This window comes from Rhinoraja longicauda, chromosome 29, assembly GCF_053455715.1.
Source record: "Rhinoraja longicauda isolate Sanriku21f chromosome 29, sRhiLon1.1, whole genome shotgun sequence".
NCBI lineage: Eukaryota > Metazoa > Chordata > Chondrichthyes > Rajiformes > Arhynchobatidae > Rhinoraja > Rhinoraja longicauda.
Genome location: NC_135981.1, coordinates 6,532,407 through 6,549,906, shown reverse-complemented (window position 1 = coordinate 6,549,906; position 17,500 = coordinate 6,532,407). Strand labels below are relative to the sequence as shown.

Genomic DNA, 17,500 nt, shown 5'->3' with positions numbered 1-17,500 from the left:
GTTTCGGTTTCTGTTCTGTAAAAATCCTAGTCTGAATGGGCCCATAGTTTTAAACGGTCCTTGTGCTACTTGACCAAACTGTATTTCACCAGGCCCAACACTCTGCTCATTTACTAGTGACAGAAGGGAATAAAATTCACTTCTGGATCAGCCTAGAAGATTGGTGCTTGTTTGATTGATGAGAACAGGGGTCATTTGCTTAAACTGTTAGGCCACTCAATAAAATCAGTGGTTGATCTATAGCCTAATCCCTTATGTCATTGTGTATTCCTTAAACCCATTGCGAGATTTTTGTTAACTAATCTCCTATTTACAATTAGCATTTCAAATTACAATGGAGGGAGAATCTGCCTACGAATTCCCAGTACCTTACAGGGGGATTATTTGATGTCAGTTGCCCAAGTGTGTTAATGTTTATCCTATCTTTGGGTGCAGGACTTCACTGAAGATGTGAACACTGCCTTTGAGTTTTTGCTCAAACTTACTCCACTTTTGGACAAAGCAGATCAGCGATGCAAGTAAGTAACGATTGATCATGAATCATAATCATGCAGTGCGGAAATTGGCTTTTGAGCCCAACAAATCACCACCAACCATCCAGCACCCATTAGCACACATCCTGTTTTATTTATCCTACTTTCCCCACCAACTCCACCACAAATTCTATCACTTACCTACACATGGTAGCTAATTTTCAGTTGCTAATTAACCAGCCCAAATCATAATCGTACTTTATTAGCCAAGTATGTTTTGCAACCAATGAGGAATTTGTTTTGCCATACAGTCATACCAATAAAAAGCAACAAAACACACAAAATGCATTTTAACATAAACATCCTCCACAGCATCTCCTCCTCATTCCTCACTGTGATGGAAGGTGAAAAAGAAGTTCAATCTCTTCCCTTCTTTGTTCTCCCGCAGTCGGGGGCCTCGAGCCTTCCGTTGACGGGACGATCTTGACTCCCCCGTGGCCGGAGGCGTTTGGGCCCTCCGCATCGGGGCAAACAAGCTCCTGCATCGGGGAGGAATCTCAGCTCCATGTCTTGAGAAAACCCACACAAGCACAGGGAGAACATGAATGAATGAATAAGTTTATTGGCCAAGTATGTGCATATACAAGGAATGTGCCTTGATGCTCTGCTCACAAATGACAACACAAACATACAGATAACAATTAAGAATAAAGCGTAACCACATCAAAACAATAAGGATACAACATTATGGGTGAAAATAAACTAGAGCAAAAAAGAGACTACAGACTGGTTATTGAAAACTCCACCCAAACAGCACTGGAGATCGCAATTGAAAACAGGTTGCTGGAGCTGCGAGGCAGTAACTACTAGTTGTGCCATTGTGCACGAGGGATTTTGAATGCCGGTCTGATCCATGGTGGTACTGTTGGTCCTTCATTGTGTCACAGTTGGGTGTGTTTGCAGTATGGGTGGCGTTGATTATGTTACCTGTTTTTTCCCTGAGGTTAAGCACTCAGCTAATAAAAATGATTTTATGCTCTACCTGAAAACAGGTTACTGTATAATTAATAGTATTACCTGATCCTACTCTTGGCAACCCGGTACACTTTTGTGATTCATAGTTGATGAGTATACTGTTCAGTTTAAGTGAGGAAGCACGCACAGAATATTGTAATTTGAGCTGCTGGTTAATCTCTTCTGCTGTGGGCATAGGAGGAGTGGGTGTATAGTATGAAATTATTAGGAACGCCATAAACTGCCATCTGAGTCAGGAGACTTACTTTTGGGAAGTCAACAAAGAAAAATGAATCAATTCTAAAGGTTTCAATGCAGGAAACCCACAGACAGCTAATTCAGGGCTTCTGATTTTGATACAATTATACCTCGCACTCGTGCAGTTTAAGCAACCTGTCAAAGTAGTGCAACCATTTAACCATCCTGGTTGAATGTGCTTTTTGCTGTGATTTCATTTTCAGTATTTATTGCCATCTAGTGGTTGAAAATGCATAGATATGTCTAATGTTTATTATGATTGAAATGTTGATCATTTTGCAAAAAGTGGTGTGGAGATATGGAGGTATGACTAGTTTTAATGTTGGGTGCTGCCAAATACTCATAACTCTACCTCATTCGATTATTCCGTTATTGTACTTCAATAATCCTTTGCACTACTAGGGCAGCACAGTAGCACAGCTGGCAGAGCCGCTGACTCTCAGTGCCAGAGACTTCTGGAGGTTCAATCCTGACCTCTGCTGTTCTGTTTGGGGTTTGCACTTTCGCCTTATGACCATGTGAGTTTCCTCCAGAAGCTCGGGTTTCTCCCAACATCCCAACGACATGTGGGTTTGTAGGTTAATTAGACAATAGGTGCAGGAGTAGGCCATTCGGCCCTTCGAGCCAGCACCACCATTCAATGTCATCATGGCTCATCATTCTCAATCAGTACCCCGTTCCTGCCTTCTCCCCATACCCCCTGACTCCGCTATCCTTAAGAGCTCTATCTAGCTCTCTCTTGAATGCATTTAGAGAATTGGCCTCCACTGCCTTCTGAGGCAGAGAATCCCACAGATTCACAACTCTCTGACTGAAAAAGTTTTTCCTCATCTCCGTTCTAAATGGTCCACCCCTTATTCTTAAACTGGCCCCTGGTTCTGGACTCCCCCAACATTGGGAACATGTTTCCTGCCTCTAACGTGTCCGACCCCTTAATTGGTCTCTGTAAATTGCCCCTACTGTGTATGGAGCACCTGCAAAAGTGGGATAACATAGAACTAGTATGAACAGGTGATCGATGGTCAGCATTGACATGTAGGGTCAAGGGGCCTGTTTCCATGGTATCTTTCAATCAATCAATAAATACTTTGATTTTGCACTCCAGTCTTGCACCTTTCGTCTGTTTTGCACTCTTGGATTTATTATCATTGTAATTACTGCATGTATGCTGATTCCTCTGAGCTTCATGTGATAATTAACTGATCTAAATTAATTAAAAGCGTTTTTTTAATTCTTAAATTATGGAGCAGAACAATGTGCAAAGTTACAAATGGCTGGAGACAATTAATCTTCAAATTTATCTTCATGACATGATCAAATAAAAATAAGAATATCATTTATCATATCTTGAAACAAAGTAGATGGATCATTAAACAGTAGCAATGTTCGAAGACAAGCCAACAATATTTTTAAATTGGACATCTGAAAGTACAATTTTGCATTCAAGATGTGACATCAGATAAATGTTCAGAACAGAGCCTTTGTGGGATTGAATAATCTCCCATCTGTTTTGGGGATTGCTGCTTGATGCAATCTTTTTTTTAAAAACTGGGTAGAAGAATATGGGGATTGAGGTACAGAGATACATTTTCCTTGAGCTACATCTCTTTTGATCTCTTACACTTCCTTATCTCTGTGACTCCCCCTCCCCTGGCCCTCAGTCTGAAGAAGAGCCTCGACCTGAAACGTCACCCATTCCTTCTATCCGGAAATGCTGAGTTACACCAGCATTTTGTGTCTATCTTCGGTAATAAATGCCACTACTTAGAAATTAAGCCTCATTAATCGACCTCAAATGCCCTTAGACCAATGTATTTTTGTTTTTCTCATCATAGCTGTGACTGTGTAAGTCTCCTGCTTCAGGAATGTGAAAAACTAGGGTTGCTTTCCGAAGGCAACATGAATAACCTGGTGAACAAAAGGTAGGACATTCACTCTGTACTGTGCATTTTGTGGGAACATGAAATACAGCTTTGTCTTTCTGTGCCATGTGCATTGTGTTCTGCTTGTTTCAATGGTGGGATGTTATTTTTGCCAGATGTAGGTTTAATTTTCTCCGTCTAAAAGCAATTGGCAAAATTGGATTGTTTGAAATATTGAAATTTAGAAAAATTCCACTTTAGTGCTTTGATCACATTGCTTGAATAAAAAGAAGAAAATATTATTTAATTGACCAAACATTTCAAATACATTTTATAGCAGTTTGGTGCGGTTGTTAATTGAATCTAACAGAAATTTGGCAACACTACCAGCTGAGCACAGTCTTATGAAAGTTCTATAAAATCATGTTGTTTACTGCATTTGTCCTTTTATTCATTAGAAACTCAGTCACTTATAGAAAACAGGTCATCATGCAAGTGTTACATACCCGTTGTCACCATTTGTCACTGCTGCGCTATGACCAGCAGAATTCAGAGTTGCCCATATTCTTGGATATGGTCATTCAGAAGCTGGGAATTGGACCAACTTTTTCTGTGTAGCAAATTGGGGAATATCTCTGATTGTTGGTGTATTTGATTGTCCAGTCAAATTGCTGGTAAGGGAAATACATTGTTAAATTTATGACGAGAGTTTATATTAAACTTCTTGACGTTGACATGAGTAAATAAATGCTGGCATTATTAAGCAGACCTTCTGGGATTTCTCAGGAAAGTAGGAGCTGGAGTGTTTCTAATGCTTGCAACTTTTCAATTTGCCTAGTATACTGTTGGCAGTCAGTCCATGGCCAAGAAAGGTACATTTTTACCCCGGCGATAAACTTTATAAATTTTCACATTGCAGTCACCCAAGACTCCATTTACACCTCACTCTGCCTCACCCAGGCCACCAGCATATTCAAGGACAAGTCTCTCCCCGATCACTCCTTGCACCAGGCACGAGGTAGAGAAGTATGAAAATGCGCACCTCTAGATCCAGGGACAGTTTCTTCCCAGCTGTATCAGGCAACTGAACCATTCTATCAACAATCGGAGAGTAATCCTGAGCAACTATTTACCTCATTGGAGACCCTTGGACTATCTTTAATCGGACTTTACTTGCACGAATGTTATTCCCTTTTTCTTGTATCTGTGCACTGCGGACGGTTCGATTTGCAATCATGTATTGTCATTCCGCTGACTGGTTACCACACAACAAAAGCTTTTCACTGTACCTCGGTACACGTGACAATAAACAAACTAAAAAAAAAGTTTAACTTAACTGAGTTTTCAGTTATAAATACCTGAAAATGTTTCTCACGGCATTTCTTCTTTCTTTTTCACATTACAGGACTGCAGATAGAGAGCTAGCTCCCCAACTAAAATCTGCTGAAAATGCCAGCATTCAGCCCAACCCAGGCCTGATTCTGCGTGCAGAGCCCACCGTCACAAATATTTTAAAGGTGAATTTTGCTATTGTTTGTTTCTATTAAACCAATACTATTGTATTTTTGGACAGAACTTTTCTCCACAGGTCCTTGATCCAAGGCAGGAGTGAAATGAGAGCGTGGGCAGGGTGGTATGGGTCAATGATGATGCTGGCTCCCTTTTTGAGGCAGCGTCTCCAATAAATCTCTTAAATGACCTTTGATGGGCTGGACAGTGTTCGCCACTTTTTGTAATCTCCTTCATTCCTGGGCGTTGGAGTTACCCATCTCCTCAATCTTCGAAGGAAGTAGAGGCATTGATGGGATTTCTTTATGGTTCCAACAACGTGCTGGGTCTAGGACAGATCTTTAGATGTCGAAGAGAGAAGGAGAACTTCTTCAAAGTAGACATACCTTGAGGAGAAATCACAGTGGAGCAACAGGTAGTGTAGGAAAATAACTGCAGATGTTGGTGCAAATTGAAGGTATTTATTCACAAAATGCTGGAGTAACTCAGCAGGTCAGGCAACATCTCAGGAGAGAAGGAATGGGTGGCGTTTCGGGTCGAGACCCCTTCTTCAGACTGTGTCTGTGTATATACCCTGCTTCTGAAATTCAGCTCCATTTTCGTCAATGGATCCCTAATATAATGCACTTAAAATTTGGCCATTAAAATAACGCTTAAAAAATGTATTTGTTTCTTGCAGACCATGGATGCGGACCACTCCAAATCCCCTGAGGGGTTGTTGGGCGTCCTGGGTCACATGCTTTCAGGGAAGAGCCTGGATTTATTGTTAGCAGCTGCTGCAGCTACTGGAAAATTGAAGTCTTTTGCCCGGAAGTTTGTCAAGTAAGTGGAAAGTGAGTCTGAAATCACTGAGGGGCTGCTTTGAAATTTAGATATTTTACAGATTTTAATGACAGTAATTTACCTAATGTAATTGATTGACCGAATGAATTCAGTGTTGTTTAGGAAAGTAAGCCCTGTGTATGACTTGCTTCCTCAGATGAATATAGCAGTCATTGACCCATATTTGGGGAAGAATAAATAGTGATGATTTACTCTGGGGCAAGGTAAATGCGTCGGGCATTTTCCTTGCTAATTGACATATTGTCATTTTTAAATTTGGGCTACTGAGAGCTAGTTGTGGCTTGCAAGTATGGAGTTGAAAAACGTGCATGACTTAAGGCAGTACAGAATATAATTAAAGTTTCTGACGAGCGGCAATTTATGGAGCATTTTGGGTGTAAGCAATCAAGGATGGTTTAAGATTCGTCAAATCTAGACTGGAGAAACATGTAGCGAGCAAGTGCCCTACCATTCTTGTAGTACGGTAGCGCAGCGGTAGAGTTGCTGTTTTACAGCGAATGCAGCGCCGGAGACTCAGGTTCGATCCTGACTACGGGTGCTGCACTGTAAGGAGTTTGTACGTTCTCCCCGTGACCTGCGTGGGTTTACTCCGAGATCTTCGGTTTCCTCCCACACTCCAAAGACGTACAGGTATGTAGGTTAATTGGCTGGGTAAATGTAAAAATTGTCCCTAGTGGGTGTAGGATAGTGTTAATGTACGGGGATCACTGGGCGGCATGGACTTGGAGGGCCGAAAAGGCCTGTTTCCGGCTGTATGTACATGATATGATATGATAATTAGATTTTGCACTTCATGTTGACATGGCTAATAGTACAGTATAATATATGATGCATAATTCTATATGCCTAATATGAAGCAGCCGAGCATCTGAACTGGTTTAACACCGACAGCATGAAAGAATTGCTAATATTATTTATCATGCTGTCTCTACTGTGTGAGTTTGCAAAGCTAGTCTGTGGGAACTATCAAAAACAAAATCTATTTTAGAAACTATACGACTCTTGGAGTTGATCGTGTTGTTATCAGAATTGCAACCTCCAATTTGGAGGTGTAGTTATAAAGTAATTTGTGAAATATTTTGACATTTTTCAACCTGAGGCTGGCATGGGTCTGCAAATGACCACCTGGAAGGGTGGTGAAAGAAGAAACGCTCATCACGTTTGAGTACTTGGTGTGTACCTGAAGACTCATGACCTCAAGGTGGTTGGACAATCTAGACTGAGGAACTCTTTCTTTCCCTGCTCAAACATGATGGGTCAAACAGTTGCTTCCTGTGTCATAAATGTTCTGTAAACTGATTGTTTAAATTTTATCTTAGGTTAAATGAGTTTGCCAAGAACATCACGATGGAGGGATGTAAGTATTATTTATGTAAGATTATGACCTGATTCAGTTAATTCTGTCTTCAATCTGATGTCACAAAGTGGCATGCTTTCAACATCTTTTTGGGCAGTAAGTAGTTGCAATTCTGTGAGGGTCATGGTAACTAGACATGGGATCTGCAACACTTACATTTTCCAACAGTTAGGATTAGATAGGAGGCTGAAACCTGATTGCATTTTTCTTTGCCAAGCAACCGAATACTCTGAGAGACAAGAGACTGCAGATGCTAGAATTTTGAGCAAAACACAAAGTGCCGGAGGAACTCAGCGGGTCAGGCAGAATCTGTGCCAGGAATATACGGACGACTTTTCAGGTTGGGACCCTTGTTCAGACTGAACTGTTGAGCTGGATGTAATTGAGATTTTAGGACATAATTACCATTGACCAATATTTTGAGAAGCACAAGGGGGGCATCCGGGGGGGGGCAAATCAGCCTCAATCCTAATAGCCATTCCATTTGTATCTGGTGCATAGCGGAGGCATTGTGAACCATCTACAAAGTGCAGTTACTCACTCCGGCTACTCCCATAGCACCGAATCATGACTTCCATCCAACACCAGGCCACAGATGCCTGCAGGGTTTTGTCCAAAATGCATGCCACTCTAATTTGGGGGGTAAAAAATGTCACCAGTCCTTCATTACTTTTGGAAGTAAATCCTACGCAAGAGAGCTATAGGAATATATTCATCAAAAAGAATACAGTAGTTCAAGGAGTTAACTCATCATCACCGTTCCAATGGAATTTAGTGGTGAGCAAGATCCATGAAAGCTGACTAAATAAAAATAATTTAAAAATCAACTTATTCATTGAGAAGTTCTTGTTGGTGGCACAGGCAGCACGGTGGTGCAGCGGTAGAGTTGCTGCTTTACAGCGCCAGAGACCCAGGTTCAATCCTGACTACTGGTGCTGTCCATACAGAGTTTGTACGTTTCCCTGTGACTGCATGGGTTTTTCCCAGGTGCTCTGGTTTCATCCCACACTCCAAAGACGTACAGCTTTGTAGGTTAATTGGCTTTGGTAAAAATTTGTAAATTGTCCCTAGTGTGTAGGATAGTGCTAGTGTGCAGGGATCACTGGTCGCCGCTGACTCGGTGGGCTGAAGGACCTGTTTCCATGCGGTATCTCTGAAGTAAACTAAACTAATACGGTTTCTATAAATATAACCAATAACATGTTGAAAACCCATTGTTAATTTGTTCTGTCTTTTTCTTTCCAGCAAAAGCAGCCTCTGTCCGAGCATTACTGTTTGACATTTCCTTCCTCATGTTGTGTCATGTTGCTCAGACTTATGGATCTGATGTAAGTGCAAACTGGGCTCATAAATCTGGTGAAAATGAACTTTTCCATGCATATCAAGCAACCTATATTTAAGATTGATAATGGTAACTCATTCCTATCGATGACATTTGTCCCCACTAATTAAGATGCTGCAGATAATCATATGTGCACTGATGGATTATATTTGTTGCAAATAGTCTTTGCTGTCAGCACTTTCAAGATTCAAGATATCTTTATTTGTCATCCAAAAAACAAGTTTTTTGGACGAAATTTGGTCACCCACAGTCCAACAATAAAAGCAATAAAATAAGCAAATTATAAAATAAGCAAATTATAAAATAAGCAAATAAGCACTTATTTATACATTACATTTTAATGGAGTTTCTTTAGGGAAGAGATATCCAAACATTTCTATTTGGTGCTTGTTTGGCCAAGGCCTATGGAACTCCTGGTTGCTACCCATTTTGAACTCCTTTTCATATTTCCAAGCTGACCTTTCTGTCCTGGGTCTCGTCCATTGCCGGAGTGAGACCACATGCAAACTGGAGGGACAGCACCTCGTATTCCACTTGGGTAGCTTGCAAACCAACTCTTAAATTGTACTCTTAAAATTTTCAGAACAATAAAATTAGGCAGCACAGTGGCACAGCAGTAGAGTTGACGCCTTAGAGCGCCAGAAACTCCGGTTCATTCCAGACTATGGGTGCTGTCTGTACGGAGTTAGTACGTTCTCCCTGTAATATGTAATATCCCTGCAGCTGGTTATATTTAACTTCTCTTAAAAATCTTGGCCTTTCCCACCTTCTCCACCCTTATTGCCCTCTCAATAACCTCTCTACACAGCCATGGGTCTTTCATACATAGAACAGTTCAGCACAGGGACTAGGCCCTGCAGGCCATGGTGTTAATGACAACCACTGTGCCAATTTAAACCAATCCCATCTGCCGACATGGTTCATACTCCTCCAATCCCTGTGTGTTTCTGTGCTTGTCTAAAATCAATTATAATAATAATAATGATAAATTTTATTTGTCATATGTAGGTTGGCACAGGGTCAACGGTACAATGAAATCTATTTGACAAGACAACGGGTCATCTCAGCAGTAATATTCCAAGGATAAATAAGATTAAAAAATGACATTAGTAAGGTAAAAAGACAATATTAAAAATAGGTAAAAAGACAATATTAAAAATAATCAACATATATGATTTTAAATGTGTTTATGAGTTCAGAAGCCTGGTGGCCTGATGGTAGAAACTGTTCTTAAGTCTGGTGGTACGCGCAGCCATACTCCTGTATTGACAATTGTGGTTGGCTTTACATTCTCAACTCACTCGAGACCATTGCAACAATTGATTTGCTGAACCACTACGTATTTGGTTCCCTGGATAAAACATTCGCGTTCACCTTGTTTGTTGGATGAAGGAATTCCTTGTTTTTAACTCTTCCTTCACTTGGCATTTGATGCTTAGTTTAATGTTGAAGTGTTTAAATACGACAACAATCTGCCAGTAGACACAAAAGGCTGAAGTCACTCGGCGGGTCAGTCAGCATCTCTGGAGGAAAGGAATAGGTGACGTTTTGGGTCAAGACCCTTCTTCAGACTTCACCTATTCCTTTTCTCCAGAGATGCTGTCTGACCCGCTGAGTTACTCCAGCTTTATGTGTCTATCTTTGGTTTAAACTAGCATCTGCACTTCCTTCCTACACAACAATCTGACAGTGTTAATTCAATTTTGTGTCAGTTGTTACCGTACCTTTTCCTTTGTTACCTTTTCCTTTACAGGCTTTAAAAATAGACATTCACAAATAGCTGTCCTGAGCTTGTTTTGTGATCTTCCTGGCATCTGAGAACATGAAAGGTGTAGATTTTGTTATCATTTCATTCTAACATTGTAGGGAGACACAGTAATGTTTTGTATTTTGTTTGCAGGTGATTCTGTCGGAGCCCTGTGCGTCAGGAGAGGTGGTATTCTTTGAGACCTGGATGCTGACTTGCATGCCCGAGGAAGGGAAAATTCTAAATCCAGAGCAAGGCTTTCGTGCCGATCCCACTAAAGTAGAGTCGCTGATGACGCATCTGAACTCCTCTGCTGAAATGAAACTCGTGTATGTTGCAGTTTGGTATTTCATCTATATACTAAAACTCTCGTTTGTTTGTTTGTTTGTTCCTGAACTACAGCCAAAATGGTACACGCTAGCGCGACCATTTTAGGCCCACCTTACTCACCGTTGTCCCTTTGGTGCTAATGGAAGAAGTTTAATTGAAATAGGTGTTATATGTTTTTAAGTTATTCACATTTTAAAGTTTAAATCGTTCTCCTAGGGAGGGGGAGGGGGGAGGAGGATAAGGGGGAGAGGAGGGAGGGGGAGGGGAGGGGGGAGTAGGGGGGATGTGGAGGAGAGGAGTGGGGAGGAGAGGGTGCTGCACCAATGCAGGAGAGGTTTGGGCCCAACGGGTCCACGGTCTAGTTTTCACTAAATCGGATTGATTCTTAACTTCTATGGATAAATAGTTAGCAGTACAAAGAATACGGAGTTCAGCTTACCTATGTATTGGTTAGTGTAGGAAGGAACTGCAGATGCCGGTTTAAACCAAAGATAGACACAAAAAGCTGGACTAACTAAACAGGACAGGCAGCATCTGGAGAGAAAGAATGGGTGACATTTCAAATCGAGACCCTTCTTCAGACTGAATTAGGAAGGTTTGCTCTCATGGAAACTCAGTTAATTATATATTTCAACGATAATTTTAAGCAACAGGTCTGTAAGATGGTCACTAAGCAGTTCTAATCTTATGTCAAGTGAGGAGTTTTATTTCAAGAAATGTAGTCAGATATTATCTATCAGTCTCTGGTAGCAATGTCATGTTAGAAGACCATTTTTCAAAAATTGGTATTGCTTTTGATGACATATGGTATAAATGACTTGTGGTGAAACTAGGGCGGATGAGCGAAAGTTTGCGTAGAAGAAAGTTTTGAGAAGTGAAAGAGAAAGAATTACGTAGGCTACCTAATCTATTGCTTAGAATCTTGGTAGATGGGGTGATTAAATTGGTGAGTATGATCAAGGAGATAGAATTAGAGGACTGCATTTGTCTGGGAGAGATTGAAGGAGGTAGAGGAAAAAGATAATGGTTTTAAAGTTGAGACATTGCTTAACTGGGAACTAATATGCCAGCAAGAACATGGGAGATGGATGAATGAATGTAGGCGACAGAGTATTGGATAGTCTTTTATTAACAAAAGGTAAGACAAGTATGTGGAAATGAGGTTACAGACAACGTGATGGTGGGGGGTGGAAAGGATGGAGTCTGTGTCTAACAATTGGCACATGTAACTGGCCAGCGGTAGGAGGTTGTGAAGCGCCATTGTCACGTGTCCTCTCATAATTAATTGGAGGAAAGGTCTGCCGTCAAGCAGTCCAACAATTTGTGGAGATTGTGGCAGTCATAAAAAGTGTTGAAGTTTATTTGGGTGTTCTCATTGTACAAATGGAAACCATGTTTTATGGTAACGTTGATTTGTGGAAAGAAGTGTAAGAAAATAACTGCGGATGCTGGTACAAATCGAAGGTATTTATTCACAAAATGCTGGAGTAACTCAGCAGGTCAGGCAGCATCTCAGGAGAGAAGGAATGGGTGACGTTTCAGGTCATCCGAAACGTCACCCATTCCTTCTCTCCCGAGGTGCAGCCTGACCTGCTGAGTTACTCCAGCATTTTGCGAATAAATACCTTTGATTTGTGGAAACGCCTATTGGAGAGCCAAAAGACATGGATTGATTCCTGAGAGACACGAGGTAATGGTTGATTGCAGAAGGAAACCCCATAGCCAGTCAGCATCCCCTTAAAAGAAATCTGAACCAAGAGGGCATGAATTCAGCCTGTTTGGTGATTGTAGAGAGGCATTAGAGGAGGTGGAGAGGTTGGACGTGTCCAGGACTGCAAACAAATTGAGAAGGGCAGGCACGGTGGCACAATGGTAGAGTTGCTGCCTTACAGTACCAGAGGGCTGGATTTGGTCCTGACTGGGGGTGCCTCTCTGTACGGAGTTTGTACGTTCTCCCCTGACCAGCGTGGGTTTTTTCCATGCTCCGGTTTCCTCCCACACTGCAAAGACGTACGGGTTTGTAGGTTAATAGAAATGGTATCATTGTAAATTGTCCCTAGTGTGTAGGATAGTGTTAGTGTGCGGGGATCGCGGATCAGTGTGGACTCAGTGGGCTGAAGGTCGGCGTGGACTCAGTGGGTGTTTCATCGCTGTATCTCTAAACTAAATTAAACTAAAAGATTGAGGGAGTAGATGACTTTGAGTGATATTTTGATGATATACTTGAGATCCACATTACTCAACTTCCATCAGTATCAAGAAGATCTCCTGTAACGTAACTATTATATAATTGCCAAAGATTTGAAACTCTTCGAAGCTTTCAATTCTCTTCTGTTAAAGTGTCCACATGTCCGTGATTATTATTTTTAAAGTCATCTTTCTGGATTCACTGATTCACTTTGTTACCTTTTTAACATTTGGATTGCCATGTGTAATAGATAGCAGGAGTAATCAAACTCCTATTATTCTCAAGGCAGGTGAAGTGGCATGAAGTGTGCTCTTGTACACCAGCTGCTATTCTGGAGGTCCTAAACGCCTGGGAACATGGCCTACTGACTTTGGAAGCGGTGCAGGTAATGCGACACTTTTTGTTTTGCTGTGGGTCCGATTGATGAATGTATGCTTGTCACTTGTGTTGCTGTCCATACCACAAATACAAATGAATATTTCAAATTTCTGCCTTTGAATCACAAAAAGTCTGTTGCGCCTAATGTCTAATAGGTGAGATGCTGCCCAGTTGAGCTATCAAATTTGGCTTTTGTCAAGCTACTTGATCTCACTGAGGTGGCAATATAGTGCTAATTTGATCTCCATCTCCCTGGATTGGGGATGAAAGTCTAGCAAGGTTCCCCACTCCTGTTCGCTGTTCACTAATTCCTGCTAGACTCCCAGAGCTATGTAGCCTATAAACCAAGAAGGATTGAGTGTTTATTGTATTCTTCAATGTAAAATAGGTAGTCAGCTTGAAGATTGGCTGGTTGAGCATAGCCCAGTAGACATGAAAATTAAGAAACAGGGGAGACTGGAATTAATAATGTAGGAAAGTGAACATACAACATCTCTATACACAAAACTTAATTAATGTAATTTTTTTAAACTGCAAATACAGCTGGTCCTGCCTTTATTGTGATGTTAGATTCATAACTTCTACTCGTATTCTGAAGACACTGGACTTTGTTCTAAATCTGTTGGCTTTTTCACTTTCCTCATGTACTTGAACTTTTGTCATGGAACATTTCTTACCCAATATCACAGTCCAGCTGTTCTATTTCAAGACTTTAGCGAAGAATTCCTGCTCATAATTATGGCACTGATTATTACACAAATATTGAGTTGCATGGATTACTAAAAGTTGAGAAATAAAGCTTGCCTTTAATATATATATTCATGCAGGATCTCAGATGAGAGCCTTCTGAAATCCCAATTTTAAAATATTCATAATATTTATAAAGATTTGCAGAGAGAACATTAATTCCCTGTGACCGTGGAAAGGAATATAAAGTTCCTGAGAACCACAATCTGCAACGGTTATTTCTAAGTGATTATTCATGAGCCAGTGCAAAGGTTTATCTAAAAGGGGAAAGTATATATAAAAATGAGGTGTAGTCTCTTTGTGCCCATTAATCCATTCATTATCCGGGCGGCACGAGTTCGATTCTGACTACGGGCGCCGTCTGTACGGAGTTTGTACGTTCTCCCCGTGACCTGCCTGGGTTTTCTCCGAGATCTTCGGTTTCCTCCCGCACTCCAGGGTGTAGGATAGTGTTAATGTGCGGGGATCGCAGGGCGGCGCGGACCCGGTGGGCCGAAGGGCCTGTTTCAGCGCTGTATATCTAAATCTAAAAATCTAAAAAAAATCTATAATGTGCATGGACTGAAAATGATGACAGATTCAAACAGCTAGGAGTGGTGGAATGCCATGAATCAAATAAAATCTCAGATTCAACCACTGAGCAAAGAGCAGAATTTAAAACTTTTCTTATAAGAAAATAACTGCAGATGCTGGTACAAATCGATTTATTCACAAAATGCTGGAGTAACTCAGCAGGTCAGGCAGCATCTTGGGAGAGAAGGAATGGGTGACGTTTCGGGTCGAGACCCTTCTTCAGACTGATGTCAGGGGGGCGGGACAAAGGAAGGATATAGGTGGAGACAGGAAGATAGAGGGAGATCTGGGAAGGGGGAGGGGAAGAGAGGGACAGAGGAACTATCTAAAGTTGGAGAAGTCGATGTTCATACCACTGGGCTGCAAGCTGCCCAGGCGAAATATGAGGTGCTGTTCCTCCAATTTCCGGTGGGCCTCACTATGGCACTGGAGGAGGCCCATGACAGAAAGGTCAGACTGGGAATGGGAGGGGGAGTTGAAGTGCTCGGCCACCGGGAGATCGGTTTGGTTAATGCGGACCGAGCGCAAGTGTTCAGCGAAGCGATCGCCGAGCCTGCGCTTGGTTTCACCAAGGAAAAGAACACGATCAAGACTAGTTTTAGTGTGAAATTGACAATGAGCATAAGTTTCTTGTTAAAGGCTTCGCCAATGCCCGAACATCAGAATGAATTAGAATTGAATAAATGAGTTTGAAAGTTGATCAATACAATTGCAAAATGATTTCCACGAGAGCATCAATTTACTCTGTGTATTGGCTTTATATTTGCTATCATTCAGAGTGCAAACCTGGGGAATACTTGGGCAGCATTAATGGGATCTGCTGCTTATTCCTGTTGTAAGAGACCAGAGCATAAAAGTAGTTATCAATCCTCGTCTCATGCAATTAGTCTGTGATCTGTTTTGTAGCAAGGATGAATTTGTGTGAATCATTGCTCGATTTCTTCCCAACTAGAAAATCACCGATAACATCAAGGGGAAGATTTGCAGCATGGCTATCTGTGCAGTAGCATGGTTAGTAGCGCACGTTAGGATGTTGGGTCTGGAAGAGCGTGAGAAACCATTGCAAATTATCTTCCAGCTTGTAACACCACTCTATGCAGAGACCACCCTTCAATTCTACAATGAAAGGTAACTTCATTACATACCAGCTTTGAAAGAAAAACATAGCAAATCTGTTTTGATTTTGACAAATGCAGTCTGAAGAAGGGTCCCAACCTGAAATGTCAACAATCCATGTTCTTCAGTGGTGTTGCTGAGTTACTCCAGCACTTTGTGTCTTTTTTGGTAAATCAGCATCAGCAGTTCCTTGTGTCTCAAAATATTTTCCTTTCTTCAACCTTCCCAAAACTGAAAGAGTAGATGGTGATCAGCTTTAAGGATTCTGTCAGTTTTGCACTAAAGCTGACCCAAATTGGCCTTTATCGTGTTCTTTTCATATCAAGAAAAGTTTTAAATTCTGCTCTTTGCCCAAGTGGTGGAATCTGAGATTTTATTTGATTCATGACATTCCACCACTCCTAACTGTTTGAATCTGTCATTATTTTCAGTCCACGCACATTATAATGAATGGATTAATGGGCATCAAGATACTACAACTCATTTTTATATATACTGTCCCTTTCTAGATAGACCTTTGTCCTGGCTCATGAATAATCACTTAGAGATAACCGTTGCTGATTGGGGCTCCCAGGAACCCTTTATATTCCTTTCCAAGTCACAGAGAAATAATGTTCTCTCTTCACAAGTCCTTATAAATATCGTGAATATTTTTTCAATTGTGATTTCAGACGGCCCTCATCTGAGATCCTATGTGAATATACACCGATGTGCCAAAACATTATGACCACTGACAGATGAAGTGAATAACATTGATTATCTTGTCAAGGGGTGGAATATAATAGGCAGCAATTGAACAGTCAGTTCTTGAAGTTGATGTGTTGGATGCAGGAGAAATGGGCAGGAGTAAAGACCTGAGCGACTTTGACAAGGGCCAAATTGTTATGGCCAGACGACTGGGTCAGAGCATCTCTGAAACGGCAAGGCTTGTGGGGTGCTCCCGGTCAGCAGTGGTGAGTACCTACCGACAGCGGTCCGTGGAGAGACAAACCACAAACCGGCGACAGGATGTTGGGTGCCCAAGGCTCATCGATGCGTGAGGGCGGAGGACCAACAGCATATTAGGCAGGTGGTCATAATGTTTTGGCTCATCAGTGTATATAATATGCTCTTTGAAATATGGTAGCTGGAGGTGGACACAGTGCTCTAGCTAAGCAGACCTGCTCTTTTATGTGGGTTTAGCATAACATGCTGATATTTATACTTGACCCTTTTATTTACAAAGCCTGTATGTACTAATTTATTCTCGATCTCAAAATTCAGATGTTAATTCTAGTTCCGGGAACTAGGTTAATTCCCGGAATGGCGGGACTGTCATATGTTGAAAGATTGGAGCGACTAGGCTTGTATACACTGGAATTTAGAAGGATGAGAGGGGATCTTATCGAAACGTATAAGATTATTAAGGGGTTGGACACGTTAGAGGCAGGAAACATGTTCCCAATGTTGGGGGAGTGTAGAACAAGGGGCCACAGTTTAAGAATAAGGGGTAGGCCATTTAGAACGGAGATGAGGAAAAACTTTTTCAGTCAGAGTTGTGAATTTGTGGAATTCCCTGCCTCAGAAGGCAGTGGAGTCCAATTCTCTGAATGCATTCAAGAGAGAGCTAGATAGAGCTCTTAAGGATAGCGGAGTCAGGGGGTATGGGGAGAAGGCAGGAACGGGGTACTGATTGAGAATGATCAGCCATGATCACATTGAATGGCGGTGCTGGCTCGAAGGGCCGAATGGCCTACTCCTGCACCTATTGTCTAATTGAATCT

The 17,500-nt window shown here is 41.5% G+C and overlaps 1 protein-coding gene across 2 annotated transcripts in view; it reads left to right on the top strand.

The window, feature by feature from the left end:
* The window catches only part of med24 (mediator complex subunit 24), a 47,835-nt gene that overhangs the window by 15,294 nt on the left and 15,041 nt on the right, over nucleotides 1–17,500 (top strand). The window contains exons 11-20 of one of the 2 annotated variants that reach the window (XM_078424471.1): nucleotides 436–518; nucleotides 3,581–3,667; nucleotides 5,013–5,124; nucleotides 5,796–5,938; nucleotides 7,279–7,316; nucleotides 7,534–7,656; nucleotides 8,562–8,644; nucleotides 10,559–10,734; nucleotides 13,209–13,308; nucleotides 15,574–15,749. In XM_078424471.1, the coding sequence (XP_078280597.1) occupies nucleotides 436–518; nucleotides 3,581–3,667; nucleotides 5,013–5,124; nucleotides 5,796–5,938; nucleotides 7,279–7,316; nucleotides 7,534–7,656; nucleotides 8,562–8,644; nucleotides 10,559–10,734; nucleotides 13,209–13,308; nucleotides 15,574–15,749 (1,121 nt within the window). The remainder of the gene's footprint in view (nucleotides 1–435; nucleotides 519–3,580; nucleotides 3,668–5,012; nucleotides 5,125–5,795; nucleotides 5,939–7,278; nucleotides 7,317–7,533; nucleotides 7,657–8,561; nucleotides 8,645–10,558; nucleotides 10,735–13,208; nucleotides 13,309–15,573; nucleotides 15,750–17,500) is intronic. The other variant, XM_078424472.1, reaches the window with a different exon arrangement.